The sequence below is a fragment of the Daldinia loculata genome (genome assembly GCF_022478755.1).
Source record: "Daldinia loculata strain CBS 113971 unplaced genomic scaffold F4817scaffold_37, whole genome shotgun sequence".
Lineage (NCBI taxonomy): Eukaryota > Fungi > Ascomycota > Sordariomycetes > Xylariales > Hypoxylaceae > Daldinia > Daldinia loculata.
In genome coordinates, this window is record NW_026054891.1 from 291,400 (window position 1) to 316,164 (window position 24,765).

Genomic DNA, 24,765 nt, shown 5'->3' on the forward strand with positions numbered 1-24,765 from the left:
ATTGGAGTTAGTCATGATGGTTCCTTGTGAATACATATAGAAGTAATAGTGGTGAAGATAAGGTAATACAAATGCAGCATCCTGGGAATTTGGATGTGTAGGAAGCTGAGGTGGAGCTTACTTGAGCTGAGATTACGTACATGTACAATTTCTAATGCACATCCAATCATAAATAGCCCAGATCTTCAGGGACCTGAAAAGGCAGCTACAGTGGATTGTAAGTCTATTTCTAGCACTAAATCCGCTAATCAAACCAAGTTGCCGAGCTTACGAATCCCTGCACTTGCATCTACTAGATGCAGCCTGCGTCGAGACATGGAACGAACACGTTCAACCTTTACAACTATTCTTATTCTAGACCAATCTACCATCTGCTCGGCGCTCGCGACTGACGTCGGTTGCCTGTCGCATAATTTCCTATACCATATCAGCCTTTTCTACTAGTTCATATCTAATGCTTCGATAACCGCGGCAGCAACATCTGCCCCTTCTCGCGAAGAAAAGGAAAAACTATGGCCAACGTGTCCGAGTCGCCGCAAGCCGGACAATCACCGTCACCCCAGCCCACTGGCGATGGACAGGTTGATACTTCCAGCCACGATGGTGCAAACCAATTCCAGCATGCTATTTCAGCATGGAGAAGTACGTATTATTTGCTACCTATATTGGTGCTGTCATGTTCGGTCCTAACCCTTGATAGACATTGATTTGGGCTCTTTAATGTCTACTCTCGACAATACTGCTTCCGACATCGTAGCCTTTCAGCGGGACTCCACAGTCCAACGAAAAGATTTGGCTCAGAAGACAAAGGATTTCAGAAAGCTAGACGATGCGACCAAATTGACGGAGATCAAGGGCCTTTTGAAAGCGTACCAAACATTTATAGATCTCCTCACCAACCATTCCAAGTCGACCAATTCTGCATTTTTGCAAGTTTACTCCGCCCTCGAGAATGCTCCCGATCCGTATCCTTTGCTGGAAGCATCGGTCGACTCTATGCTCGTGGCCGAAGACACTTTACCTAAGCTTACCGACGAGAATCAACACTTACAAGAAAGCGTCGCCAAGCTTACATCACAGCTTGAGGAGACGGAGTCAAGGTTGCAATCAGAAAGCGCCAACAGGAAGCAACTAGAAAACAATCTCGAAAATAAGGTTAGGGAAGTAGAGGAGTCATGGATCGCAGTCGTAGACGAGAAAAAGGACAACTGGGAAGCAAAAGAGAAGGCGTTAGAGGAGAAGATTGAAAGTCAGGAGAGACTGCTGAATGAAATTAAGGCCAGTTACGAGGTGAACCAACGCCTCAAGGGATCCGAAGATGCAGACGCTGAGAGCAGTTACGGTCACGTTACGAATGCGGAACTAGAAATGGTCAATTCTGATCTAGAACGGACCAGTGCCAGGCTAGCTGATGTTGAGGCTCGAAACGAGCAGCTGCGGCTGGAGCTCGCCCAATCCAAATCCCAAGTCACAGCCCACGCACCAATTTTGGAGGATGACCCCGGGTATATACGCATGAGGTCGGAAAATTCGTCTCTAATTCGCAAGCTGGACTCTGCGAGGGTGGAAAAGGAGGCTTTCAAGAGGGACGTTGACACGAAACTTAGAGGCTTAGAAAGAGAAGTTGGTCTTTTGAAAGAGGAGCGCGACAGTCTGAAAGCGAAGGTGCAGAAGTGGAACGACTACGATGATATCAAGCAAGAACTAGAGGTCCTCAAAAGCATCGAATTCGCGACGGGTGATGACGACGATATGCTAGCTGCTTCGGAATCGAACGGCTCTGCACTCAAGGGGAAGGGTGATACCCTGGAACAGTTGCTATTAGCCAGAAACAAAAAGCTAAGTGACGAATTGACCATCTTACGGGTTTCTCATCAAGACCTTCAGAACCGGCTGGAAACCCTCCAAGAGGAAATGTCAAGAACAAATGCGGACTTGGAGAGATCACAGAACCTCAACGCACAGTTGGAAAATGATCTAGCCAACCTTCAGTCAGAAGGACACAATGCGTTCCCGTCAGGAGCGTCAGTGGCTGGCACGTACACGAGATACGCGCCGTCTATAGCACCCGGAAGGAGGGGTGGAAGAACATCGCCTACCTCGTCTATCATATCCGGTTTCGACCCTCGAATGACAGGGGGCGAGCCGATGGGCGGTGGTTCGGGCATCTTGCCTATGATCACCGCGCAACGTGACCGCTTTAAAAAACGCAACGCTCAACTCGAAGGGGAGTTGTCCGAGTGTCATCGTACCGTGTCGCAGCTGCGCCAAGAGATCGCAGCCTTGCAGAAGGATAACCTTCAGCTCTACGAAAAGACACGATACGTGTCGACTTACAATCGCAATGTGCCGTCGGCGTCGTCAGCGTCGGCGTACTCATCAAATCCCAACCCGTCCGTGGTCGCTATGGGCGGGACTGGAAACCCCGGGATTGCGCTAGACCGGTATAAACAGGCGTACGAGTCTAATATTTCGCCGTTTGCGGCGTTCAGAGGGCGCGAGTCAGCAAGAGCTTACAAACGGATGAGTTTCCCGGAGAGGGTAGTGTATTCGGTGACGCGGATGGTGTTGGCCTCACGAACGAGCAGAAATCTATTTGCAGCGTACTGCGTCGCATTGCACATCCTAGTATTTTTCTCTCTGTACTGGCTTGGTGCTACAGACGTCGAGAAGCATTCGAGCAATCTTAGCCAGGGTATAGCCGCCGCCGCAGTAGCGGGAGGGGCAGCCGGCGGTAATAGTGGTGGGAGAGGACAGGCCGCTCATGCCGGGGATTGGCAGGAAGAGGGTTTCAATGGGCACTGATGATTACGTCCGCAGAATACATCTGTTGTATCATTACTAGCCGATCTTTGTTTATACGGCACACGCAATACGTCTAATACCAGCCTATTTCGTCTTGAATAATTTACTACTACCATCTAAATGCATAGGTACCTAGGTTAGGTAGACAGTGAAACAATGTAGTGTATCTACATCTCTGAGCAACGTTCGATACCAAGATACCTAGACATAAACCAGACACCATAGCACCTCCACACTGGAACAATATAATCGAAGCAAGCAGCCCTTCCATAGTGACAGTCAAGCATGAAGTGCAAGAAGATCACAAGGCCCATTCTCGGTATCAGTTGCCTATCTATAGACGAACCTTCATTCGTTCCATGTCACAAGAGGGAGAGCTAGGATATAACTTGTCATGATCTCGAGCCGCCACGTTGGATACTATGCACGCAATCTGTAAGCGGCCCGCCGAAGATAAACCCCGGTAAGGTCTTGGCTAATAGAGTATGATCTACGCTGATTGGCAGGAGTTCCTTGATTTCAACGGTTGGCAACACACATCTTCAGCTACTCAGCAAATACCATACTTGAGTAACCAACCTGTTACGGACCACCAACTTACCCTCCAAGATTTCCATGGCATACTTGGCGCGGGGTCATACGCGTACAAATGTGAAATATACTGCGCGTACACATGTCCAACGTTCACCGTAGGCGAGTAACGAATCAAAAAGGGCAAGTTTCTTCGTTGACCGCGGCTGCAACCCACACCCGAGACTTGATAAAGTAGCACAACAGACGGGAAGAGGTCGGGAAGCTTGCTTCACCGGAAACCCAGCTGTGTAAGACAGACAGGCAGGCAGGCGGGCAGGATACCTGATATCGATATCAATATATGCGTCCGGACATTATCTCGGTCGGACGAGCGAGACGCCTTCTCCATTCAGCAGCCGACCTAAGACGAGGCGAGATTAGCAGACGGGTAATAAGAAGCTAATTTGCGATGTGCGAGCGGGTAAGCGTAGCACTGCATGCGAATAGTTGGAATTTGCCCGCAATTCGAACAGCCAGTCGGTATCTCGACTTGGACAGCCGAGAACGAAGAAAGCGGGCGGCGGCGTGATTGGTAGATGTGTAAATTATGGGCAAATTGGCCAGAACAGGTTATGGGAATAGGTAATCTCCACTTAAGCGAGGGGGAAGAAAAAAAGCTAATTATGTTTATTTTTGGATTTGGGTTTGGGTTCGGGTCTGGCCACAAATGATTTGCTGGCGCGCTTGTTGCTATTTCTAGCAACAACAACCTTACTAACCGCCAGGGCCACTAGACCACGGCTACGAACCGTGCCGAATTAGCCCGGAACTATCCTAGTGGTCTTTTCTTTTTTTTTCTAAATTAACCCACCTTCTTTGAGGGTTAATTACTCCCTTGCTTCTTTTGACCCTATCCACTTACATACCTACTTGAGCAAAAGGTCCAGGGTGCTATGTACGTAGTATGATCTGATGGGCGTTTGCACAACCAAGATCCATCCCTACATAGCACAAAGCTTCTTTTCCTCGTTCTACACCAAGTCTGCCAATGAGATGCCAGTATGCCTCAGCACTGACTGAAGTTCTAGGTCGATCTTAGAATCACGGTCAAGCTGCACAGCCAGCCGGATCTAGAAGTTCCCAGACTACGAGATCTTTAGGTACAGCATTGGAATCATGACGAGGGTCATATTAGCTTAATTTACGTATGCCGTGCTTCACTTATACACAAGGTTACCTAAACTAATACTTGACCTAGCTGTGCTTTGCTTGCTGGCGTCACAATCAGCTGCTGGAATCATAGCTATCTACCTAGGTGGGTAGTTAGATACCTTCCAGCCTCGTCCTATAATTCATGGAATCAAAAAAACCCGCGCCTCAGTGACACTTGATAACAAACAACTTCCATCAGCATGACCAGAGAAAGGACATAGACCATTCAGTACATAGTTACTAGATCTTGTTTCTCGTATCCATAATCTCCATTGCAATACACGATTCTCCTCACTATCCACGGTCAATCTTTTGTCTAATTTGAATTGACTCTGGTTGCTTCAAACATAACACGTTTTGCCGGTGCCGCCCTCTTTGTCATTTCTCTCAAGGCTACACCAACCACCGAGAGTAATAAGCTGGCCGAAGAAGAGGCGGCCCTGGCGCTTACACGGTAGCTTGGACAGTCCTTCCAGCCAGTCAGATGGCGGGATGAGAGCTCGGCACCCCTGCCAGCCGTCCCTAGCTGCAGATCGCTTGGCTCTCCATTCAGATCCCCATGTTGAATCGACGGCAGGGATATCCTAAAATACAATCCCACCCTCCTTGCCTCTACCGCCGTCCGGCTTCGTCCACTACCGCGGAATCATAGGCAGATGGCCATTCTTCCACGATCAGAATTCTCGAAGCACCCCGGTCCGCCTACAGGTATGCTACCCAGATTCTTAATTTGGGATCCGTTCAGGGTCCCACGCTGTCGTGCCGCTGGACTGGGGTAGGGCGTGGCACCTGAACTAAGGAGCCAGGCGGCGGTTCTTCCGCTCTCTGTATGTATGCAGTCTAGAATTTAATAAACCCCATCTCGTCCCGCTCCCGAACATGATGAACATTTGTATATACCATCCTCGAGCCTTTATCCTATATATCTCTCTCTCCTCTTGGAGATCATTTCCTTTTACGTTTTCTTATTCTTTATCTCCTTAGTATTTCTTTTATTTCCTTGTGACTTCATCTGTCTATCTCATCTATCTCAATCTATCTATCTATTCTATCTGGGTCGGTTTTCTTTGGGTTTCCTATTTCTTATTAGTCTACGCATATTACGACCAAGACTACTTTGAGATTCCAAAAAAGAAACCACATTGATTCGACTACAAACCAATATTCTATACTCTTCCTCATATATCATCGGCCTGAAATTTATCAAGATGTACGCCTCAACATTATTAGTCTCGTTACTCGGTGCCTCGAGTGTCATCGCCGCCCCGACATGGCCCACATTCAACTGGAATGCCGCCAAGCCTGACGGGCTCGAGACCGTATCCGAGTACTTCAACATGTTGGCACAGAAGGTTGAGATAGGGAAATACATGTCGTCAGCCCCAGTTTGTGATATCTCAAAGGCACAGATGGCTACAGGTTCGTCACTATTTCCCCATTAAAGTATTATAAGAATTTTAACTAACATTATCCTCAGCCCCTGAGCCATTGACTCCTCCGTCTCCCGGTTTAATCCTAAAGCACGTGGCCATCGGCCGCGGAACGCAGAACTACACCTGCGACACAACCAACGCGACCGCCGTCCCCGTCGCCGCCGGTGCCGTAGCTACACTCTTCAACGCGAGCTGCGTCGCCTCCGCGTACCCGGATCTGCTGAATCTCCTGCCCAAACTGGCTCTCCAGTTCAACCTCACGGCGCAGGAGGACGCGCGCATGGGCCCCACGAACCTGATCATATCCGGCAAGCACTTCTTCACCAACAACACGACGCCCTTCTTCAACCTCGACACGACTCAGAACCAGATCGGCGAGGCGAGCTGCTCCAAGGACAGCCAGACCAACGCGCCTGCTGACGCGCCCAAGGGCCAACAAGGCGAGAAGGCCGTCCCTTGGCTCCGCCTCAAGACGCAATCCGGCTCCACAGGCAACCTGCAGGAGGTCTACCGCATCGAGACGGCGGGCGGCAGTGCGCCGGCCACGTGTCAGGGGCAACCGGCGGCATTCGAGGTGCAATATGCGGCACAGTATGTTCTAAGTCCTTTCCACGACATTTATTTATCTTCTTGAATATGAAGCTAATATGCAAAATAGATACTGGTTCTGGGAAGGCGAATCTCAGGCGTGAAAAAAACGACGCTATTGCTAAACTGAGTAAAATTGAGAAAACAATAAAATTCCGAATAAGGGGTCTGTAATGGGAAGGGGACAGGCATGATAGGGGCAGGGTGACTCCGCCTGCGCGTGTCTCGGAAGATACGAGACGCGACGGCGCCGACATACATATAGGTCGGACATCATCGGGCGGAGAACCACAGCCCCTGTCCTCCCCAGAGCGCCTGGGTGGGCGCAGGCATGGATGGCAAGGCATATTAGGGCGTCATGCATGCATGCGTATTGAGATATGGGCTACGAGGGGATTTATAGCGTTATGATTCATACCATTTTTTACACTTTTTTATTATTATTATTATTCTTCTCGTATAGTACGGTTTTATCTTGTTAATATATTATGAAATGTTGAGTTGATGTGTCCTATCAATGATTGCTTTGAGGTATGATAGTTATGTTATGTTGTAGTACCAGTTTTTTTTATTGGAGTACAATATCTTGCAGTTGACATTCCTGAGTCTGAGTGTCTCCGGCTTCTGACGATTCCAATAATTGCTAAGGAGGTGTTATATTATTTTAACGGGAAGCGTTGTAAGGATCATGAGATACCGCTGCGGGGTGAGCTACAACGGTAAGGAGAGCTTCAAGCTTTCTCAACTCCGACCCAACAGAACCAGTAATCCCCGATAATAGCGACAGAATACAGCTATTTTTCGAAGACATAACTAGATAGATACTCTAATATTGTACGTTCAAGACTATATGCTGATTAGGGTTCCATGTAAAGAGGCTGAGGCGGTGTGTCTTTGTTGATAGTGGGAACATCTTAACCAGGTAGACATAAGCAAGCCATGGCGGTTGTGTAATGTTTATCAAGGCCAAGCAGTTAGGATAGAAGGCAAGTACAGGTAGGTAGGTAAGCTAGATCTGATAAATTCTAAGGAGTACGAACGCTCGCTTGATATATCCATTTCGTCGTGTTTATTATTTTTGAACCATTTTTCCACTTTGAAAACCGTCCCATTTTTATAACCATTCAATGCCTAAACTTGGTACACTATAATAGTAAGCTTGAGGATTCTTTTCAGATAACTACCAACCAACAACAAAATGCCCCTTTCCCGTCCCCCTCTTTTCCCAGGCGCCACCAATACATACATAGGTATACAAGAGTTACCTAGTTATCGCTTAATTTACACATGTTTATCGAACAGGTACAGGGCTACCAAGCCCCTGCAGCGTAGCATTTCACGTAGTATGTAGCCGCACGGCGCCTATAAAGGTCTCATATAGTGACGGGTTTCCCCTTGATCAGGAATTTAGACATCATCTTAACACTCCTTACTTAAGCCCTTAAAGCCTTCTCTAGAGCATCTCTGGCGTTTGTTAAGTTTATGCGATCTTGGGGAAAGTCAGTAGACACAATGTCTAGTTCGTCACGAAGTAGTCAGAAAGAAAACGTCTCTGCAAGCAGATTCGGGCCAAAACTTTGCGGTTATTGCAACGAGTTCCTTTCTAATCTTGATTTGAACTTTGACCAGCTTAATATTTGCGGATGGGTGCACTCTATGGATTATCATGATATACACAAATCAGCCCGATCCGGTTGCCAGCTCTGCATTGTATTGAGACATGATAACACGTAAGAATGGTTCTATCAACGCAAGATGGCCACGCTTGATTAAAAGCTTAAAATCATATAGAGACCCCGAGGACGAACATTGGCATAAGGCGGCGCTCGGCGCATACTACAAAGGGAGGGCCTCAATTATGATGTTTTTAAAATCCACCTCGACGACTTGCTATTCGGCTATGTACGGACAACTGTCCGAAACCATTTCTTACCCAGGCACTTCGCGTAAGCTATCTTGAGTCGACCCAAGTGTATAATCGACGGTATAACTAACATATTACCCGACTCTCTGTCTTAGTAGGCCGACAGAGGGTACTTGACGAGTTAGATTCTATAGGAGCATACCACGACCTAAATTATACGCCCCCGAAATCAACGGAGAGCCAAACGGCATGGGAACTATGTGATGCTTGGATAAAGAACTGCATAAAGAACCATAGCAGATGCAAGATCCTCCACTCCGCTTCATGGTATCCGACGAGGCTTTTATATATCGGCCATTTTCCTACCGGATATCTCGATAGGGATCTCAGCTCCTTCAATGTACAACTTCACTTAACGCAAGACAAGCCGCCCAAAGGGGGTTACATGACACTTAGTCACTCTTGGGGTTTTATCGCTTTTGAGATGCTGAAGCTCACGAGCGAGACTTATGAATATCGCATAAAGAATGGATTCTCATACATAGAACTTCCCAAAACATTCCAGGACGCTGTCCGTCTATCGCGGTTTCTTCGTAGCGACTACATATGGATTGATTCGCTATGTATCATCCAAGGCTCTGAGGATGACTGGATACATGAAAGCAAAGCGATGGTCGACGTATACCGACATTCGAAGTGTAATATCGCAGCGACGGCAGCTCAAGGACCAACCGAAGGCTGTTTCTACCCCCGGGATCCTACTATAGTTTCTCCTTTAGAGATTTCACTACGCCTAGGGGGAGAAGAAGAGAACCCAATCCCAAAGAAATACCTCATCGTTTCCGATCATTCATGGCATAGGAGTATCGAGGAAGCGCCACTAAACAAGCGAGCCTGGGTTTTTCAAGAACGCATATTAGCACCGCGACAAATCCATTGCGCCAAAGATCAACTGTTTTGGGAATGCAACCAAACAACTGCATGCGAAACATTTCCTTTCATTTTCGAATCTCACATAGAGTATAGCAAGGGCGCTGCTCCCTTAGCTCTAAATATAACAAGTCTAGATCTTACGTTGTCAGAAATGCGTAAGTTGAGATTTTGTGAAACGAGGCATGACCCGTTCCCGGGTAATTTTATTAGCTATCCCCAGGAGTCATCCTATTCTACGTATAGCAACATATCTAGATTTGATAGGACATTGGCACATCTTGAAGGGGCCACCATAGACGAGAAGATCGAGCGCCTGAGACGCAACATATTCCTGGACTGGAATAACATAATCTCTCGGTATTCAAGTCTCGAGTTGACATATAAAACCGACAGGCTAGTAGCAATCTTCGGGGTTGCATCTCGAGTTCAGGAGGCTCTTAAAGATATGGATATTTACGTCGCAGGCCTATGGCGCTCACAGCTTCCTTGGATGCTTCTTTGGCAGATTAGGATATCCGATACGCCCCCCTCGTATGACTGCGGTCCTTCGTGGAGCTGGGCCAGCTTCAACAGAGACGTTTATTTTTACGCTATCCCACAACCTCATGACCGTGTCCTAATCAATGTTGACGAGGCCCATGATGGGCATACGGTCGCCAAGCAAGGTGCTGCTAGTAGCCATAGGATATCTTACTTAAAACTACGATGTCTCCTTTACAAGATCGAACCTGACATTGCAGCAAATAGCGGCAAGCAGAGTAGAACAAGGTTCACAACACCAACAAACCCAAGATTGGGGTTTCGCCCGAAATCTCTACACACAGACTGTACAGAAACCGACGATTATTGGCATCAGGCTTATATTATACTTGTCATTGGCCAACACGAAGAAAATAGGCTATGGGGCTTACTGGTACGTCTTTGTGAAGAGGAACCGGATTGTTATAGACGCACTGGCATGTGCTGGATCGATACAGAGGCCGAACCCAATATAACTGAACATGTGCGGGGGGCTACGGATAAGGATAAAGTAAGAATAACCCTCATCTAGTTAGTTTACTAGGAAGCAACACTACTCACAACATGGAAGGGGGACGGTGGGTGGGGGTGAACAAGACTTGCCTATATTAAACATCCCCTACTCCTATTCCCCTATTATAACAATACATAGTCTACCACTACTAAGAAATCCACTGTCTGATAGGCCTAGACGAAGATCAGGGCCCACGCAATATTCATCCATGCCACATCAAGTAATTCATAGTCTGCTCGTTCCCTTTGTGGTGCTTCGTTAGCGATGTACCCAAAAAGGCTATGATGCGCTTCTGCTTTCTACTTACTTACTCGGTGGCCGTGGAGTCGGTCGATGACATACCGTCGCGACAAGCTCAAAGCAGACAAGTAAGTAACCTAGACGTCCCTCGTGCGCGTATGTTTCGTTCATTCATCAAGATGACCATCTTCGTCGGACTCGTCTTCGCGCTTATACTCGTGGACGTACTTGCCCTCGGTCGGCGTTGGGCTGAAGCCGTAGGGATAGCGCTCGGCGTCGTCGACGGGAGGGTGATCCTGGTCGTGGTCTTGGGGCTTGACGTAACGCTTTCGGCCGCGCTTGGTGGTGCTGGTGGTGGTTGACGTCTTCTTCTCCGGGGTTTGGGGGACGAGGACTTCGCGAGGTGCGTCCTATGCTTCCTCGTTGGTGTCGCTGGTGCCTGGTTTGGTGGTGGCGGTGTCCGAGTTCGCGTTGTTGAAGGCGGTTTCCATGTCTGCTAGGGCGGTTTTGAAGACCGTGTCGAATAGGTCTTTGTTGCTGTTCTTGGTCTTGGCCTTGCTTTTTGGTAGGGGTTTGGACTGGGCTGGGATGAGAGGTTGGGACGGGGGTTTGGGCTTAGCCTTAGGCATTGCGACGAAGCCGAAGCTAGACCAGATCCCGATACCAGTGTTGTTCTCCTAGTCACTGTTGCTCTGGTCCGGGACCTGCTGCTCGTTCTGCTGTTCGCGCTGGCGGGTTATCTTGGCTTGCTGCTTGCAGGCGTCGCAACACGCTGTCGAGTCCACGATGCGGAATTCGCCCGCGTTTTGGATGCCTGTTGAGCAGCGTCCGAGGCGCCTAGCTTTGAGAGCTTCGGGACAGTACCGGTTGCGCTTCTTATAGCCGAGGATAGACTCGCAGTTGGTCGTGGGGCACTTGGAGTGGTAGTGGTATTGTTTACACATGGTAGGCTACCGGGAATAGAAAAGTAATTGGGAGGTGGGAAGAGGTTCTCTAATTAGCTTGGTATCGCCGATGAGAGAAAATATGGCAAGAAGCGTGACAACGTAGCAAGTGGTGTTATATTATAATACGGAATTCCAAAAACACCACTGCTTTTAGATGGCACAGGTAAATATCACTGATGTTGATTGGCAACGACGTGTATGTATGGCCTTTGTTGCTAGGACAATTATCGTCCTAGGTGGTGACGGGTTGCTGGTAGGGAATTAACTGTGCAGCTAGTAACAGGGCAACGCAACGGCTTTGGTCCTTGCTGCTGCCATGTCTGCTTTGCGCACTCTTGGTGCATTTACGTTTGTTGTGTTTACTCATGAATAGTTGCACGGATACCTGTGTTTACAGCAATATGGGAGTTATATAAAATACTATGAGAATGGACAACCCTTCCTTATATCGTTCTTTGCCCTCTTCTACCGCCATGGAGGATACATAATTCTATTATTTCCCTCGTTACAAAGGCTGAATATATATAAGTAGATTTGTATTATTTAGGGAACTATATTCCTATGGATATAGAACAATCCAACCAATGGTAATAGAATTGTAGGATATGTAAACATCTCCAACTCATCCACAACAGACACGAATACAATCTCTTAAAGCACAATGGCACCGTGGTATTATAGATTTAATAATAGGAATACAAGAGGATATACCGCCCCCCTGGATATCATAGAATCTCGATCAGACAGTTGAAACATACTATTTAACATATGAGCTTGTAATTCATACTTAATCATTTAGACACATCTCGTACCAAGATATGAGTCATAATATTAATGTCTGTAAGTAGAGAGATGTTACCATCGTGTCCGCGTCTTACATTGGCGGTCTATAGTTATGCTTATAAATTCGCCCACACGCATAACCCTAGTATCTAGCTTCGTTACCTTAAGCTCGTGCTCGTCTTTATTTAAACCCTCTTAAACCAAAAGTTCCTATGAGAGGTGACAAAAGTTCCAATATGTAAAATTAGGATACTGCATAACGTTACAAAATCATGCGGATGATGTCACATGTATGAATGACTTTCGGGAATAGCTGCATGCCTAATCCCGGATAGGTAAGGCCTAACTTCCGATTCAGGACCAGCTCGCCTGCTATGCGGAAGCCGAAAGCTGCTGAGTTAATGCACGGTTTATAAGCAGTTGACCTTTGCGCTCGCTCAATTCGCGTTGTCTTAGTTATCAAGCCATTGTATTGTCTCAATCTCCAAGATTATAAGTGGAAATGAAACCACGAGGCCGTGAAGCCAAGACGGGGCTATTGCCCATCCATGCTGGATGCCCCGGATTTATCGTGACTTCGTCACCATTGCACATACACCATCTCGTACAAGCAAACCACTTCTCCGCAACTTCTATCCAACCAGCTGCCTATTATTTATAAGATTTGTCACCATATAAAAGGCCGAGTTGTGGTGGGCGGGGCTTGGCATGGGTTCAAGGTATAAGATATATAAAGTGAAAAACCCATGGGCTTTTCTATTTTTCCTCTGCGAGTTGCTCGAGGCAGTATAAAATTCACCAAGCTTTCAACATATAGGAATTTAGTAAATATGGCAACGGCACATATTATCCAAATCACGCCCGACAATACTGGGCTATGGAAGATCCAACAGGATGAAGCCTCGGCGAAGAAGGCTAGTGAACTGTTGCAGGAGGACCTCGAGGTAGGTCGAGCTCTAATCATAAAAAGAAACACGGCTCTAATCCAAGGCTTAGAAACATCATGTGTACTTCAACGATATGGGCTACCATAATCAGTAAACCCCCATCGTATATTTCGTGACTTAGACGGAAGCGTTGACCTATTCCTCAGTATAAGTCATCAAATCCTAGCCCTATACGGCACAGGCGCCTCGCCCGAGCTTCTGAAGAAAGGCTACGATGTCAATAAGACGTACCAAAGGCCAGCTAAGAAGATCCGTGAGAATGTCGTCGAAGAGCTCGGAGACTGGGAGAAAGCTAAGAAGTATCTTGGTAAAGGCGGGTAAGTCGAACTTGAGGATGGACAACGTTCTTTTATTTATCCGGACTCCTGGCAGCTATTGTCAAAGTTGGGAAGCCAGAAACTGGCTTTCTAGTTATCTCTAAACTATTACCAACATATTAGCTAACACCGTAGTTGAAGATATTACAACGAGTTCTTGGCCTTTTTTCAAAATGAGGTCGACAAGCTAGGCTGGGAGAAGACACTTAGTGAACACATGTTCAAGGGCGATGAGAGAAGTGAAGACATGCTGCTTCGAATGGTCGCTGGTAAGCCCTGTAAAGGACATAATTTTAGCTGATATCACATGCTGATACTTAAATTAGGGTTCCTTCACCCTATAATCCAGCTAATGTACGGCGTCGAGTGGAAACAACCTGCGATAGTCGCCATGGCCCTGGCCCAAGCAGCCGTCCACAAAGATGACCTAAGGAAGTTCCTATATACGACCGAAGAGGCTGCCAAATCAAATACAGAGCCCATGCCCAGCATCGAGAGCCTATTAAGGGAAGTCAGGGCGAACGAAAAGCTATCCAGTTCCATCCATGGCACAGATGAGCCAACCAAAATTAGTAAGGGCGTCTTTGGTAAAGCATGGGACGAGATTGTCGAGCTAGCGAGTAGGGTGAAGGTCAAGCCGGAAGAGCTAGACGAGAGGAATGCCGAGATGTATCACATAGCCGTATACGAAGGTGCTTCCGCGGCTTTCCATCCGGGCAAGGAGCCCAAGTTCGACTTCTTCATTATGTATGTCTTCTTACCCACCCTTCATACCTTATGTGGCTTACTCACGGCAAATAGGCACCACATCAATATCAACCCCATATATATCATCTTGAATGGCCTGGACTGGATCCCAATCGAAAGTAAAGTGAGACTCCTCGAATGGAAAATACGACTCGACCTCGTCCAGTACGCAGCTAGAGGCTGTCCACCCCTTGACCTCGAAAATATCGCCGCATACGTCCCACGGGCTGGAAAACTGACTCCAGCAAATGGTACGCATTTACAATACATGACTTTTGAAGCACGTTCCGACTGAGTGTAAACTAACTAACTAAACTCTGATATAATAGAACAACTCCCCCTAATGCACACCCTAGAAGAAGACGGCCACGGCATCAAGCTCTTCCGCGCCGTCAGCATCGGCCAGACTCTAAGCGAGAAGTACGAGGATAAGCCATGGATTAGGATCAAGGGGGACATGTGGACGAAGATTGGTCACCTCGTCGTCGACTCGTTCCAGACAGAACCACATTGGGTACGCGGTGCCGGCGAGGATGAGGCGTGGGATGTTATTCCGGATCGGGTGGATGGTGTCAATGGTGTCAATGGTAAGAATGGGATTTCGGATAAGCTTGATCAGGTCCATCTTTAGTTTGGGAGAGGTAAGGAAACTGGGGAATGGGAGGGAGGGTATTTGTTGGGTTGTATTATAGTGTAACGAGTATTATGATAACGCCGCTCTGTTGTATTGGTTGTAGGATATTAGGTAGGTGGGAAGTGTGAGATTAATAAGAAATTGAAAGAATTGTATATATCTACATACTCAAGTCCATCGTTGATATGTCTCAGCGAAGTTTGTATAAGCTATGATATGTCGCCATTGAGATATTGGCTACTGAACATGTTGATAATTTTCATCTTATTAGTCGACGTTTTAGAGACAAATATTCACTTTTTATTCGAAGAGTAAAGTAGTGCTCTTTTATCATATAAAATGCTCATATCGAATACTAGGAACGGGTTTCTGATGACCGAATAAATTAGAAATTACGCTTAGCTCTTAGACGTATCTTTTAATTATAGTAAAGGCCATAGTCATAGTTTCTGGGGCCTACGGTTAGAGGCGTTTGGGATTTAAGAAATCAGAGTCTGGTTATATTAAAATAATTACCATGTTCTGTTTCTCTTAAACTAAGACGGTCCCGACTTGGACTGGTTATATTGAATGTTGCACTGAAAACCTAACTTGAATCCAGCCAAGATTGATGAAACATAGTAGGCGATATCTGTTTATCGGTGCAAGGTATAATTCTAAAAGCGGGGGGATTTCGGTCAAGAGGTTGCCCAGGTGGTGGTTACCTCTTGTACTTATACTTGTGGCTTCCTTCATGTCGATTGTAATTACTTGTAATCAAATACATCTCCCGGATACAACGTACGCATATAATAAGTAAGGCATAAGCAACCTTGTCGAGTTTACAACAATATTCCAGATCCGACTACCATTGACCTCGTCAAAGACAACTCCTCACCTAGAAAGTTTAGACGGTTTACACCGCATAACGCGTTTGCATGCTCGGCCTCCGACCGACGCTGCGGGCCCGGCCTGTATGTATATACATATGCACGAAGCCCCCTTAGGCGTTACTCAATGGAGCAATCGCGTTACTGACACTGGATTGTTGCTCAAAGTCTTTAGTGGAGCTGATCGAACGGCGGGGAAACCACGGCCAAAGTACAAGTTCGGGTTCAAGTCGGCCGGTCACACCTACCTCGAGCCCTGCGCAATCTGCGTCACCTGGCAGCTCTAACAGCCCCGCCAGAGCCGCTAGAGCCGCTAAAGCCACAGGTCTAACAGCTGAAGCTGCTAACCAACCACTACCACCCAGCCCGCTGCTATCACCAGCTACCACTAGCACTAACGCCATAGCCACCACTGCCACTGCTACTCCTAACATCATCACAACTTCAACTTCAACTTCAACTTCAACTTCAACACCCACCACATCGACGCCGGTCTCGTCACCCCCAGCTTCGCCCTTACTAGCTCCTACAATATCTATCTCTCCTGTCTCTCCAGCTACAGAGCCGCTTCCTACACCGAAAGAGACTCCCAAGATGGCTCCGGTAAGCTTAGCTATCTCCCGCCACCTCCAATCTGCAGTAAAACTTGCAACAAAGCAAGCAGCTTAACTTAACTTGTCCTATCCCTTTGCGACTTAGATATCTAATGTCTCTCGTGCATATAGTCAGCGAATGCCACAAATGGCGAAGAAGCGCTTAATAGTGGTATGTAGCTCTACTGTTTATATACGTTGTTACTCGTCTGATGAGCTGATCACTTATGTATACGTGCAGGCAAGATTTACTCCGTATCCGGGTTCGTAAACGATGCACCATGTCTACTTATAGCCTCCGATCACAAAGCTGACATATTATCTAACCAGACCCGTCGTGGTGGCCGAAGACATGATCGGAGTTGCCATGTACGAGCTCGTAAGAGTCGGTCACGATAACTTAGTCGGTGAAGTCATTCGAATCAATGGTGACCAAGCCACCATCCAAGTATATGAAGAGACCGGTGCGTGCCACTCAAGCATCTCGCATACCAATGCCAAGCAAGAGGATGCAGAACTAATATTAAAGCGTAGCTGGTATAACTGTGGGCGACCCCGTCCAAAGAACCGGTAAACCTCTTTCCGTCGAACTCGGTCCCGGCTTATTACACAACATCTACGATGGAATTCAACGACCTCTCGAGAAGATTGCCCAACAGTCTAACAGCATCTACATCCCTCGCGGTATTTCTGCGCCTGCTCTCAACCGAACTAAGAAGTGGGAGTTTACACCTACCTTGAAGGTCGGCGACCACATCTCCGGTGGTGACGTCTGGGGAACCGTCTTTGAGAACTCTTTCATTAAGGTACATAAGATCCTACTTCCACCACGAGCAAGGGGAACTATCACCAGAATTGCCGGAAAGGGTGAATATACCGTGGACGAGAAGATCCTCGAGGTCGAGTTCAATGGCACCAAGACCGAGTATGGTATGATGCACACCTGGCCCGTCCGTGTCCCACGACCCACGACCGAGAAGCTCTCCGCCAACAGCCCCTTCATTGTCGGCCAGCGAGTTCTGGACGCCCTTTTCCCTAGTGTACAAGGCGGTACTGTGGCTATTCCCGGTGCTTTCGGTTGTGGCAAGACTGTCATTTCGCAGTCCGTCTCCAAATTTTCCAACAGCGACGTCATCGTGTATGTCGGATGTGGTGAGCGCGGTAACGAGATGGCTGAAGTCTTGAAAGATTTCCCCGAGCTTTCTATCGAGGTTGAGGGCCGCAAGGAGCCTATCATGAAGCGAACAACCCTGATCGCCAATACCTCTAACATGCCTGTCGCCGCCCGAGAAGCTTCCATCTACACGGGTATCACTGTCGCCGAGTACTTCCGTGACCAGGGCATGAACGTGGCTATGATGGCTGACTCGTCATCTCGATGGGCCGAAGCCCTGCGTGAAATTTCCGGCCGTCTCGGTGAAATGCCTGCTGACCAAGGTTTCCCTGCTTACCTTTCCGCTAAGCTAGCCAGTTTCTACGAGCGTGCAGGAAGGACGAGCTGTCTAGGCTCCCCCGAGCGCGAGGGCAGTATCAGCATCGTCGGTGCCGTCAGTCCTCCAGGTGGTGATTTCTCCGATCCCGTTACCAGTTCGACACTCAGTATCGTCCAAGTGTTCTGGGGTCTCGACAAGAGACTCGCGCAGCGGAAGCACTTTCCGTCCATCAACACGTCGCTGTCATACAGCAAATACACAAACACGCTGGACAAGTGGTACGAGAAGGACTATCCCGACTTCCCGCGGTTACGTGACCGCATCAAGCAGCTTCTATCAGACTCGGAGGAGCTGGACCAGGTGGTGCAGCTGGTCGGTAAATCAGCGCTGTCGGACCCCGACAAGATCACGCTGGACATTTCGACACTGCTAAAGGAGGACTTCCTACAGCAGAACGGATACTCGGATTACGACCAGTTCTGCCCTATCTGGAAGACGGAATGGATGATGAAGCTTATGGTCGGCTTCCATGACGAGGCGCAGAAGGCCGTTGCACAGGGCCAGAGCTGGTCCAAGGTTCGTGAGGCTACGAGTGACCTCCAGGCGCAGCTGCGAAGCCTCAAGTTTGAGCTCCCAAGCGAGGGACGGGAGGCTATTAGTAAGAAGGTACGTAACCCAGTTCACAAACAAGGGCTCGTTCCTATGAGACGGGGATGAAGTTTCATATGCGTAATGAGTTGTACGATGCTAACTTAATTTACAGTACGAGGCCATCCAGCAGGCTATGATGGACAAATTCGCCGCCGTCATGGACGAGTAAAACGGGAAAGGAGGGCTGTAGTTTATCCGATGTTATACAAAGTACTTTTTCTTGAGGTGCCGTCGGGTATAAATGTAGTGTGTACATAAAGAATAGGAGATATGTCTAGTCCGTGGCCATGCTAATGCCATCGGCTAACTAACTGAGCAAGCTGAGCTAAACGAGCAGGGTTAGGGTACTGTTACCAATACAATTGAATTGTTACTTTTACTTTTTGATGACCGTGTTGCTGATTTGCCTACGAGAGGATTTACTCTTTCTATCGCTTTTCCTGTTGGGACTTACTATGGATACGCAAAACATGAAAGGGGGTAGGTTGAGTTAGAATAGACTGCGTTGAGTAGAGTAGATTGACTGCTTAGGTACTTAGTAGTGAGAATATAGTCGACTTTATTGGCGTGTTATTTCCGAACCTACACTATTAAACAAGAATTTCATCCCTCTAACCACGAGGTATAGGAATTAAACCTAAAGAGAGATCGTAGACGAGGTGGGCTTCACACATGGCATATTCTATCTATCATAATAATATAGATCTCAGACCTGAAAGACACAAGAAGTAACCGTCCTGGAGTAAAAGTCTTATTCGACATGATCGCTCACGTCATATCCTGCCTTTCTGACTGTTTGCCTGTTTCTTAATGCACAACCAACCCTCGACCCTCATCAGGCTGTTATTCATTGATACACGCTTCCCTCGCTCACACGCAAGCGCCAACTCCAGAAAGAAACATACATAGGTACATACACGCTGTACACAAAACGCGCTATTCGAAGATTTTACAAAACGGCCTCGGCTTTGAGCTGAGGTCCCTCCAATGCCATTTTTGACCGACTTCTTTTTCATTTTATTGCAAGACACATAGATTGCGTCTTGTGAAATATGAAATATTCGCAAACTTCTGCAGCTCTTATCATGCCTCGCCTCTTGATGAAGTATCGTATTACTGGTGCCCGCCAGTAAGTTTATATGTCAATGAGCGGCTCTTCCGCAGCAGGCGGTCTCTCGTTACCTCCTAACTCCTCACTAGCGGTGGCAGTGGTGGTATCACTATCTCCGCCCTGTTCTGCATCATCTGGTCTCTCAGATTGCTGAGCGGCAGCGGCAGCGGCAGCTTCGGCCTCCTCCCGTCGTCTACGCTCAGCCCGTGCCTCGGATTCAACTTGCGCGATATGCCGCTCGGCAACTCCTGGAGCGATACTAGCAATAAATAGGATACCAGCACGTTCTAACCTCCTAACTTGGTCCATCAACCAGTTAGCATTCGCATGACGTCGCTGCTGCACCAGCCTGGCTGCCGTATCAGCCGGATGTAGTTCCCTTTGCTGTTGTCCATCCGCCACAACACCATTTCCGCCCTGGACGTCCCTGTCTCGTGCGTCTACTTGTACTGCTGCGTCCTGGTGGCCGTCGGCTGGAGGTATCAAGTTCTCCAAGCGTTGGCGGAAAGGGACCCACAGTTGATTCAAAAGGCCAGTGCGGGCGAGAAACATGATGACTGCGGCGCCAATCATGAAAAAAAACCGAGACCAGCTAGATCTTGGCGATGAGAACAACCAGATGAAGAAGCCAATACGAGCGACCAACCAGACATGCGGCCATAAATGAGCTATTCTAATAGCCTGAATTTGTGGGTTGTCTGCACGAGCTACAGCATGTCCTATATGTGGCATCTGAAGGGGCTGAGGTAAGCCATGCTGTGGTTGAGCCTGATGTTGCTGTGGTTGAGCAGCATTATGTCCTCGGTAGTCGCCTATGTGGCTTCGTCCGGCTGGAGGCATTTGCGGTTGGGTTGGCGCTGGTGCCGGCGCCGTGTATTGCGGATGGAAAGCATTGGCAAATGTAAGTGGATACTGTCTCTGCGCAAATGGTACACTCATAGGTGGATTTACGGTTCGAGCTGGAGAGCTGAAGTACGTCTCTAAGCCGCCGTTGAGCAACAAGGCACGAGGTCCACTAGGGGAAGAGAGGATATACACCTCTGGTGTGTTTTGAGATGAATGCGTCTGAATTTGGTGTACAGGTAGGCTTCTGGGTTGACCAGCTGCTCTAAAGGGATCTGGTGTAGCAGTAGCGCTGCCCGCTCGAGATGGAATCAACGGCGTAGTAACCCCAGGCGGAATAGGATACTGAGCTTGGCCGGTTGCAAGACTTGCTAGGGAAGAGCTGCTAGCATTCCTTCGCATGGCATCAGCCATGACCCTAGTTGCCGCGTTAGTATCCGCAGCTCGCAGAATATCCTGTGCTTCATTGTCGTAAAGCTGGCTCCCATTCGGAACAGAGCGTGCTTGAGAACCCCAAGCATTTCCTGGTCGCTGTAGCGGATTCGCAAATGTTTCGTTGTAAGTTATTCGCCAGTGTAATCCATTAGGATCGGTTCTCTCACTGATTGTGGTACGCGTCATCTCTGACTGGAACGGTGAAGCTATCCTTCCAGGTGTACTCATTCCTGGTGTTCCCCTTGCGCTGGCAGTAGGTATATCCTGCGCCCCTGGCGTAGCCGTTCGTTGATTATGATCGCGAGCTCCTACGTGAGCATTCAGGGCTCTTACCCACTGGTTATACTGCTGCGGGGAAAGGCCAGGCGGAAGGACCATTGGTTGGCCTACAGCCGGCATCCCAGGAACAGGCCTTTGAGAACCAAAGCCTAGGCCGTGGTAATGAGGGATTCCAGTGCGCGCCTGAGGCTCGGGTTGGAAAGGATTAGTGTTGGGATGCAGCTGGTGCTGGGGAAGAGGGTTCACCCCAGTCGAGGGTTGACCCAAAGTAGTGCTCTGGTTTGGAGGAGTTGGCGTGGGCGTTGGTCGGCCGTCAGAAAGATCCCGCAACACTAGATGTAACGTCTGGTGATCCGTAGAGCGCAGCTATATCGAAAGATTTGTCAGACGAATTTCCCTCTCTCGGAATTTAACAGTTGGACACATACCGCTTCCTGACCGAAGATGTCAGTCATCGTCTCGTTATCACGGGCCAACAAACGGCCTCTATGAATGAGACGCTGCGCCTGGTCAGCAGGTTTAGTGCTAACAACATCTCGGATGCGCTCCTTTAGCTGTTTAACAGTGGTACCTATGGGAAGCTTCTGGAGCGCTAGTGGTTGCGGTATGCCTACAGAAGGCGATAGGATTTGTAGGGTAAAGGTCTCAGAGTTTGAGTCGGCTGGAGAGTTTGCTGGGGGTGCTAAGTCGGACGCCATCGTGATTTATGGCTGCTAGAGAAAGGCTCGGAGGGGTGTAAACGCCGCTCTAGGCGACAGTAATCAGGCACGAAAAAAGGGAGTACGAGGGCGGGAAGTAAATCCTAAATAAAGTTGTGCATTCACCTCGCTACGCGTAGGTCCAAGACTTAAAGGATAGTGGATGAAAACATATCAGGCAGACAAAAAATAAAAACCATTACGGATTTCCCGCAACAGACACGTAGCTTGTTGTATTGTGTGGTATGTAATGTTTGCAAGATCGTGCACTATGATGTATGTTTAGAAAAAAGAACGGGAGAGATTTAATTAAATTAATGGAGTAGTACTAAGTTTAGACTTAATAATAAACAGGGAAAGAGGTCAAAGTTGAAAAATGAAGTAGGGAAAGTGCTGTTGGTACGGCTTGTCGTCGTCGGCAACAACCAACGGACTACATATGAGACGAGGGACTGCCAATGCAAGCTGTTCATGTCATTTGCTTACCTAACTGTACGACCACAGCATTCTAGTAGGTACCTTAAGTAGGCTAAAAGGGACCGTGCTTACAAAGTACACACCCCAATATCTTGGGTAGGTAATTACTCCACATCGAATAACACTAAACCTTACGGAATACAAGCAGCTACGAAGCAGCGAAGGTAACGACAGATTTAACTCTGCCAGCTGCCGCCGCCTTGTAACCAAGCTGAAAAGGGATAGCTCTTCAGCTCCACCCGCCCTGCGTCATTGAGGGTCTTCCCAGTCCGTCGGCAGTGTTGCATTTGGCCAGTAACGAACTTCAAATCTCCAACATTTCCAATTATTACACTACAACTTCAGTTCTAATAGAACTATAGAAGTAAACCCTAGTATTTGTACGGGGTCTTACTTGATTCAATTCTTCCTCATTGTGACAATTTGCCTACCATCAAACGAATGTCATCGTCTCCATATAGTAGCTTTTCTTTCCCAATATACGGACCGACTTAGAGCTAGTCATTTATTAGCGTGTATTTTTTTCCCTCCCCCAGAAACTTTAATGAGACGATTATAAGATCTTAGAGACATAAGACATGTCAATGGCAAGTCTATGCTCGGTGTCTATCCGAGGGCATACGCCCGCATTGAGTCGCCCGATATCGCCATGCATGCTTCGACAAACGTATACTGCCGCGACGGGACGGTCGACGAAACATCTCGTAGCCTCGCCTAGGGTATATTTTCATCATGCGTCGCGGAAATACCAAAATAGCCAGCGCTTCGGGTCAAAACTGCGAAGCGCGCTGAAAGAGACGAAAGTTAAATGGTATCCTATACCTGTCGGCTTAGGAATTGGCTTTCTTGGGCTGGTGCAGTTCTACAAAACGCAAGCTCGCGAGAAGGAAAGGCTCGAAAAAGAGGCTTCAGATAGCGATGAACCTGGTATTCGCCCTAGGAAACGAGCGCGAGTACGACCGGATGGCCCGTGGTATGCGCTCGATATATACAACACCTATTTTCGTCAACCTCGTGGCTGACCCGCTCTCCTTAGGCAAGTGAAGGTAATGTCAATTTTGCCTTTGAAGGCATTGTCGAGGTTATGGGGCAAGTTCAACGAACTCACCATCCCCTACCATCTACGAATCCCCGGTTTCAAATTGTACGCATTCATATTCGGCGTCAACTTGGACGAAGTATCCGAGCCAGATCTCCGTACATACCCCAACCTCTCGGCCTTCTTCTACCGAACGCTGAAGCCCGGTGTCCGGCCATTGGACCCGAATCCGAATGCGTTGTTATCGCCTGCCGATGGGCGTGTGCTGCAGTTCGGAAAGATCGAGGGTAATGATATCGAGCAGGTCAAAGGCATGACATATACCGTCGACGCGCTACTAGGTAAGCACACACCTACGCCCAGCTTGTCTGGTGAAGGAAAGGAGATCCCCGACCAGTCGCCAACGCCAGCGCGCGGAGACGAAGAGCTCGTCTCGTCAGATGAAGAATTCGCACGGGTGAACGGTATCTCTTACACTCTACCTAACCTCCTCTCCGGACCGGACAAGTCCCACGAAAGCTCCAGCAAGAAGTTAGAGGACCAAGCCGCCACCCCGTCCAGCCCCGGTGCCGTCTCCGAAGTACGAGCGGACTTAGCGCTCGGGGAAAAACCCTGGTACGCACTCCTATCGCCGGACAACCGGACAGCCCTCTACTATGTAGTCGTGTACCTAGCACCAGGTGACTACCACCGATTCCACTCGCCAGCGAACTGGGTAGTAGAGCGACGGCGACACTTCGCGGGGGAACTATACTCCGTGTCACCATACCTGCAACGCACACTACCCGGCTTATTCACACTAAACGAGCGAGTAGTCCTCCTCGGCCGATGGCGCTGGGGCTTCTTTAGCTTCGTGCCCGTAGGCGCAACTAACGTCGGCTCCATCACCATCAACTTCGATCGCGAGCTCCGAACAAACTCGCTCCTAACCGATACAGCAGCCGACCGCGCCGCCGAAGAGGCCGCCGCGCGGGGCGAGCCGTACGCCGGCTTCTCTGAGGCCTCGTATGCGGCGGCTAGCAGCGTGTTAGGCGGCTACGCCCTGCGCCGCGGCGACGAGATGGGCGGCTTCAAGCTCGGCAGCACCATCGTGCTCGTCTTCGAGGCCCCTGTTGCTGAGAACCCCGGTGCGAAGGGCGGGTTCGTATGGGCCGTGGAGAAAGGGCAGAAAGTCAAGATGGGCCAGGCGTTGGGATTTGTTGAGGAGTAGCGGCGTGGAAAGAAAAGGAGCAGAAATGGACGATGTATATATGTACCAACTACCTAACCCAGTCTATCTACTGCAGTAGTCGCTATATTATCTTGATTTAGATAATACAAATGAGTAAAATGAATGAAGAA

At 48.4% G+C, this 24,765-nt stretch overlaps 8 protein-coding genes across 8 annotated transcripts; 6 read left to right on the forward strand and 2 right to left on the reverse strand.

Moving 5' to 3' along the window:
• The first annotated feature begins 291 nt into the window (after positions 1 to 291).
• On the forward strand, positions 292 to 3,345 carry F4817DRAFT_342849 (CASP C terminal-domain-containing protein). The gene is made up of 2 exons (XM_049303950.1): positions 292 to 642; positions 701 to 3,345. Exons 1-2 carry the CDS (start codon positions 513 to 515, stop codon positions 2,803 to 2,805), a joined length of 2,235 nt encoding a protein of 744 aa, XP_049157463.1. The 5' UTR covers positions 292 to 512; the 3' UTR covers positions 2,806 to 3,345.
• Positions 3,346 to 5,425: 2,080 nt separating this feature from the next.
• F4817DRAFT_342850 (uncharacterized protein) lies at positions 5,426 to 6,753 on the forward strand. The gene is made up of 3 exons (XM_049303951.1): positions 5,426 to 5,949; positions 6,008 to 6,554; positions 6,622 to 6,753. The coding sequence occupies exons 1-3, from the start codon at positions 5,739 to 5,741 to the stop codon at positions 6,653 to 6,655; spliced, it is 792 nt and encodes a 263-aa protein (XP_049157464.1). The 5' UTR covers positions 5,426 to 5,738; the 3' UTR covers positions 6,656 to 6,753.
• Positions 6,754 to 7,960: 1,207 nt separating this feature from the next.
• F4817DRAFT_342854 (heterokaryon incompatibility protein-domain-containing protein) lies at positions 7,961 to 11,191 on the forward strand. Its single transcript, XM_049303952.1, has 4 exons — positions 7,961 to 8,281; positions 8,343 to 8,497; positions 8,574 to 10,378; positions 10,553 to 11,191. The coding sequence occupies exons 1-4, from the start codon at positions 8,034 to 8,036 to the stop codon at positions 10,556 to 10,558; spliced, it is 2,214 nt and encodes a 737-aa protein (XP_049157465.1). The 5' UTR covers positions 7,961 to 8,033; the 3' UTR covers positions 10,559 to 11,191.
• On the reverse strand, positions 11,192 to 11,741 carry F4817DRAFT_342855 (uncharacterized protein; the record flags this gene model as incomplete). Its single annotated transcript, XM_049303953.1, has 1 exon — positions 11,192 to 11,741. A coding segment is annotated over exon 1 (263 nt), but the record flags the coding sequence as incomplete, so codon positions are not given.
• Positions 11,742 to 12,579: 838 nt separating this feature from the next.
• F4817DRAFT_342857 (uncharacterized protein) lies at positions 12,580 to 15,255 on the forward strand. The gene is made up of 7 exons (XM_049303954.1): positions 12,580 to 13,295; positions 13,348 to 13,388; positions 13,445 to 13,615; positions 13,757 to 13,884; positions 13,942 to 14,362; positions 14,417 to 14,613; positions 14,692 to 15,255. The coding sequence occupies exons 1-7, from the start codon at positions 13,098 to 13,100 to the stop codon at positions 14,991 to 14,993; spliced, it is 1,458 nt and encodes a 485-aa protein (XP_049157467.1). The 5' UTR covers positions 12,580 to 13,097; the 3' UTR covers positions 14,994 to 15,255.
• Positions 15,256 to 15,720: 465 nt separating this feature from the next.
• On the forward strand, positions 15,721 to 18,936 carry F4817DRAFT_342859 (V-type ATPase). Its single transcript, XM_049303955.1, has 7 exons — positions 15,721 to 15,949; positions 16,034 to 16,468; positions 16,591 to 16,630; positions 16,700 to 16,721; positions 16,789 to 16,922; positions 16,993 to 18,557; positions 18,655 to 18,936. The coding sequence occupies exons 1-7, from the start codon at positions 15,914 to 15,916 to the stop codon at positions 18,709 to 18,711; spliced, it is 2,289 nt and encodes a 762-aa protein (XP_049157468.1). The 5' UTR covers positions 15,721 to 15,913; the 3' UTR covers positions 18,712 to 18,936.
• F4817DRAFT_342861 (uncharacterized protein) lies at positions 18,937 to 22,359 on the reverse strand. Its single transcript, XM_049303956.1, has 2 exons — positions 21,639 to 22,359; positions 18,937 to 21,576 (listed from the first exon to the last, which is right to left on the reverse strand). Exons 1-2 carry the CDS (start codon positions 21,906 to 21,908, stop codon positions 19,678 to 19,680), a joined length of 2,169 nt encoding a protein of 722 aa, XP_049157469.1. The 5' UTR covers positions 21,909 to 22,359; the 3' UTR covers positions 18,937 to 19,677.
• Positions 22,360 to 22,514: 155 nt separating this feature from the next.
• On the forward strand, positions 22,515 to 24,765 carry F4817DRAFT_342862 (phosphatidylserine decarboxylase). The gene is made up of 2 exons (XM_049303957.1): positions 22,515 to 23,358; positions 23,422 to 24,765. The coding sequence occupies exons 1-2, from the start codon at positions 22,964 to 22,966 to the stop codon at positions 24,632 to 24,634; spliced, it is 1,608 nt and encodes a 535-aa protein (XP_049157470.1). The 5' UTR covers positions 22,515 to 22,963; the 3' UTR covers positions 24,635 to 24,765.

What these genes read in the sequence shown, in the direction of transcription:
- F4817DRAFT_342849 (XM_049303950.1), top strand. Translation starts at nt 513, where the DNA reads ATGGCCAACGTGTCCGAGTCGCCGCAAGCCGGACAATCACCGTCACCC. An exon ending in TGCTATTTCAGCATGGAGAA is followed by an intron (nt 643 to 700) that starts GTACGTATTATT and finishes AACCCTTGATAG; the next exon opens with ACATTGATTTGGGCTCTTTA.
- F4817DRAFT_342850 (XM_049303951.1), top strand. Translation starts at nt 5,739, where the DNA reads ATGTACGCCTCAACATTATTAGTCTCGTTACTCGGTGCCTCGAGTGTC. An exon ending in AAAGGCACAGATGGCTACAG is followed by an intron (nt 5,950 to 6,007) that starts GTTCGTCACTAT and finishes CATTATCCTCAG; the next exon opens with CCCCTGAGCCATTGACTCCT. An exon ending in GAGGTGCAATATGCGGCACA is followed by an intron (nt 6,555 to 6,621) that starts GTATGTTCTAAG and finishes TATGCAAAATAG; the next exon opens with ATACTGGTTCTGGGAAGGCG.
- F4817DRAFT_342854 (XM_049303952.1), top strand. Translation starts at nt 8,034, where the DNA reads ATGCGATCTTGGGGAAAGTCAGTAGACACAATGTCTAGTTCGTCACGA. An exon ending in GTATTGAGACATGATAACAC is followed by an intron (nt 8,282 to 8,342) that starts GTAAGAATGGTT and finishes AAAATCATATAG; the next exon opens with AGACCCCGAGGACGAACATT. An exon ending in TTCTTACCCAGGCACTTCGC is followed by an intron (nt 8,498 to 8,573) that starts GTAAGCTATCTT and finishes CTGTCTTAGTAG; the next exon opens with GCCGACAGAGGGTACTTGAC.
- F4817DRAFT_342857 (XM_049303954.1), top strand. Translation starts at nt 13,098, where the DNA reads ATGGGCTTTTCTATTTTTCCTCTGCGAGTTGCTCGAGGCAGTATAAAA. An exon ending in TGTTGCAGGAGGACCTCGAG is followed by an intron (nt 13,296 to 13,347) that starts GTAGGTCGAGCT and finishes TCCAAGGCTTAG; the next exon opens with AAACATCATGTGTACTTCAA. An exon ending in AAGTATCTTGGTAAAGGCGG is followed by an intron (nt 13,616 to 13,756) that starts GTAAGTCGAACT and finishes CCGTAGTTGAAG; the next exon opens with ATATTACAACGAGTTCTTGG.
- F4817DRAFT_342859 (XM_049303955.1), top strand. Translation starts at nt 15,914, where the DNA reads ATGCTCGGCCTCCGACCGACGCTGCGGGCCCGGCCT. An exon ending in CGACGCTGCGGGCCCGGCCT is followed by an intron (nt 15,950 to 16,033) that starts GTATGTATATAC and finishes TGTTGCTCAAAG; the next exon opens with TCTTTAGTGGAGCTGATCGA. An exon ending in GGGAGGCTATTAGTAAGAAG is followed by an intron (nt 18,558 to 18,654) that starts GTACGTAACCCA and finishes CTTAATTTACAG; the next exon opens with TACGAGGCCATCCAGCAGGC.
- F4817DRAFT_342861 (XM_049303956.1), bottom strand. Translation starts at nt 21,908, where the DNA reads ATGGCGTCCGACTTAGCACCCCCAGCAAACTCTCCAGCCGACTCAAAC. An exon ending in ACATCTTCGGTCAGGAAGCG is followed by an intron (nt 21,577 to 21,638) that starts GTATGTGTCCAA and finishes CTTTCGATATAG; the next exon opens with CTGCGCTCTACGGATCACCA.
- F4817DRAFT_342862 (XM_049303957.1), top strand. Translation starts at nt 22,964, where the DNA reads ATGTCAATGGCAAGTCTATGCTCGGTGTCTATCCGAGGGCATACGCCC. An exon ending in GTACGACCGGATGGCCCGTG is followed by an intron (nt 23,359 to 23,421) that starts GTATGCGCTCGA and finishes CGCTCTCCTTAG; the next exon opens with GCAAGTGAAGGTAATGTCAA.